Source organism: Oncorhynchus kisutch, linkage group LG18 (assembly GCF_002021735.2).
Source record: "Oncorhynchus kisutch isolate 150728-3 linkage group LG18, Okis_V2, whole genome shotgun sequence".
Lineage (NCBI taxonomy): Eukaryota > Metazoa > Chordata > Actinopteri > Salmoniformes > Salmonidae > Oncorhynchus > Oncorhynchus kisutch.
Genome location: NC_034191.2, coordinates 12748398 through 12750897, shown reverse-complemented (window position 1 = coordinate 12750897; position 2500 = coordinate 12748398). Strand labels below are relative to the sequence as shown.

The 2500-nt window shown below is 42.2% G+C and overlaps 1 protein-coding gene across 3 annotated transcripts in view; it reads left to right on the top strand.

Annotated features, from left to right (window-relative positions):
• Window positions 1–2500, top strand: part of pde2a (phosphodiesterase 2A) — a 169497-nt gene that overhangs the window by 130903 nt on the left and 36094 nt on the right. For all 3 annotated transcript variants that reach the window (XM_031795739.1, XM_031795738.1, XM_031795740.1), the window contains exons 6-7: window positions 2230–2285; window positions 2496–2500. The exon at window positions 2496–2500 is cut by the window's right edge and continues 55 nt beyond it. In XM_031795739.1, the coding sequence (XP_031651599.1) occupies window positions 2230–2285; window positions 2496–2500 (61 nt within the window). The remainder of the gene's footprint in view (window positions 1–2229; window positions 2286–2495) is intronic.

Sequence of the window (2500 nt, the reverse complement as noted above, 5' to 3'; positions counted from 1 at the left end):
GTACATAGTCAAAGCTTTCCTTAATTTTGGGTCAGTCACAGTGGTCAGGTATTCTGCCGCTGTGTACTCTCTGTTTAGGGCCAGATAGCATTCTAGTTTGCTCTGTTTTTTTGTTAATTCTTTCCAATGTGTCAAGTAATGACCTTATAGTTTTCTCATGATTTGGTTGGGTCTAATTGTGTTGCTGTCTTGGGACTCTGTGAGGTCTATTTGTGTTTGTGAATGGGTATCTAATTCTAATTCTGTTCTGCATGCATTATTTGGTGTTTTACGTTGTACACAGAAGATATTTTGTGTTTGTCTCATTTTGTGAATTCTTGTTTGGTGAGCGGACCCCAGACCTCACATGAAGGGGAATGGGTTCTATAACTGATTCAAGTGTTTTTTTTCTCTAGTAAAGCAAGGCCGGGTGCTGCAGACTGTTCTGGTGCCCTCGCCAATTCATTAATATATATTTTGAAGAAGGTATCCCTGTCTCACACCACAGCCCTGTGGAAAGAAATGTGTGTGTTTTTTGCCAATTTTAATCTCACACTTGTTGTTTGTCTGCATGGATTTTATAATGTTGTATGGTTTTCCCCCAACACCGCTTTCCATCAATTTGTATAGTAGACCCTCATGCCGTTTTGAGTCAAAGGCTTTTTTGAAGTCAACAAAAGCATGAGACCACTTTGCCTTTGTTTTGGTTTGTTTGTTTGTCAATTAGGCTGTGCAGGGTGAATACGTGGTCTGTCGTACGGTAATTTGGTAAAAGGCCCATTTGACATTTGCTCAGTACATTGTTTTCATTGAGGAAATGTACGAGTCTACTGTTAATGATAATGCAGGGGATTTTCCCAAGGTTCTGTTGACACATATCCCACGGTAGTTATTGGGGTCAAATTTGTCTCCACTTTTGTGGATTTGGGTGATCAGTCCTTGGTTCTAAATATTGTGGAAGATGTCAGAGCTGAGGATGATGTTAAAGAGTTTTAGTATAGCCCATTGGAATTTGTGGTCGGTGTATTTTATCATTTAATTTAGGATATTATCAACACCACAGGCCTTTTTGGGTTGGAGGTTGGTTTGTGTTTTGACCTGTAGTTCAATGGTTGGACAGGTTTCTCAATTTCATTCTTAGGTTTTTACATTCTTCATCAAACCATTTGTCATTGTTGTTCATTTTCTTACGTTGTCTGCTTGAATTTCTTTGATTTGAAAGCAAAGCTGAAACACTGCCATGTTTTAACTTCTTCACTATAACAGTGAAACCTTTTGTCCAGGAAGTTGTCTGAAAGGGATTGAATTTGTTGTTGCCTCATTGTTTTTTGGTAGGTTTTTCTACCTTATTTTCCTTCCATCTATAGCATTTCTTAATGTTACTCAGTTCCTTTGGCTTTGATGCCTCGTGACTGAGTATTGCTCGGTTCAAGTAGACTGTGATTTTGCTGTGGTCTGATAGGGGTGTCAGTGGACTGACTGTGAACGCTCTGAGAGACTCTGGATTGAGGTCAATGATAAAGTAGTCCTACAGTACTACTGCCAAGAAATGAGCTATAGGTGTACCTACCATAGGAGTCTCCTCGAAGCCTACCATTGACTATGTACATACCCAGCGTGCGACAGAGCTGCAGGAGTTGTGACCCGTTTTTGTTGGTTATGTTGTCATAGTTGTGTCTAGAGGGGCATATGGGGGAGGGAATGCTGTCATCTCCAGGCAGGTGTTTGTCCCCCTGTGTGCTGAAGGTGTCAGGTTCTTGTCCAGTTCTGGCATTTAGGTCACCACAGACTAGTACATGTCCCTGGGCCTGGAAATGATTGATTTCCCCCTCTAGGATGGAGAAGCTGTCTTCATCAATGTATGGGGATTTTAGTGGGGGGATATAGGTAGCACACAGGAGGATTTTTTTTTTTTGAGCTAATTTCCCTAATTTATTTCTTGGCAGATGTAAAATGTTCCTGTTTTGACTAATTTAATAGAGTGGGTTCGCTCTGCTTTATACCAAATTAGCATACCGCCTGAGTCTCCTCCCTTATTCACACCTGGTAGTTTGGTGGATGGGACTACCAGGTCTCTGCAACCTAGAGGGCAACCAGTTGGTTCATCTCCTCTATACCAGGTTTCTTGTATTTCCAATTTCTTTGATGAAGTCTGGGTTCCTGCTCTTTGGGCTAAAGGCAGATGATCTCAGACCTTGTATATCCTCTCTCTCTCTCTGCCTCTCTCTCTCTCTGTCTCTCTCTCTCCAGCTTTGATAATTCCTCTCCTGGACCAAGATCATGGTGTGGCCATCTCAGTCTTACTGGTGAGTGAAACAAACACCTCCCCTCCACACACACACACAAACCCAAACACACACAACCCCCCCCTAACACTAGTGTGTGTGTGGAGGGGGTTGTTAGTGTGTGTGTGTGTGCGTGTGTGTGTTAGGTCGATGAGCTAAGTTTGAAGTGATACAGTAGGTACAGGTTTAGTGGATAAACACTGTTTGTGTCACTGTGCTCTGCTCTGTCAGGTGGG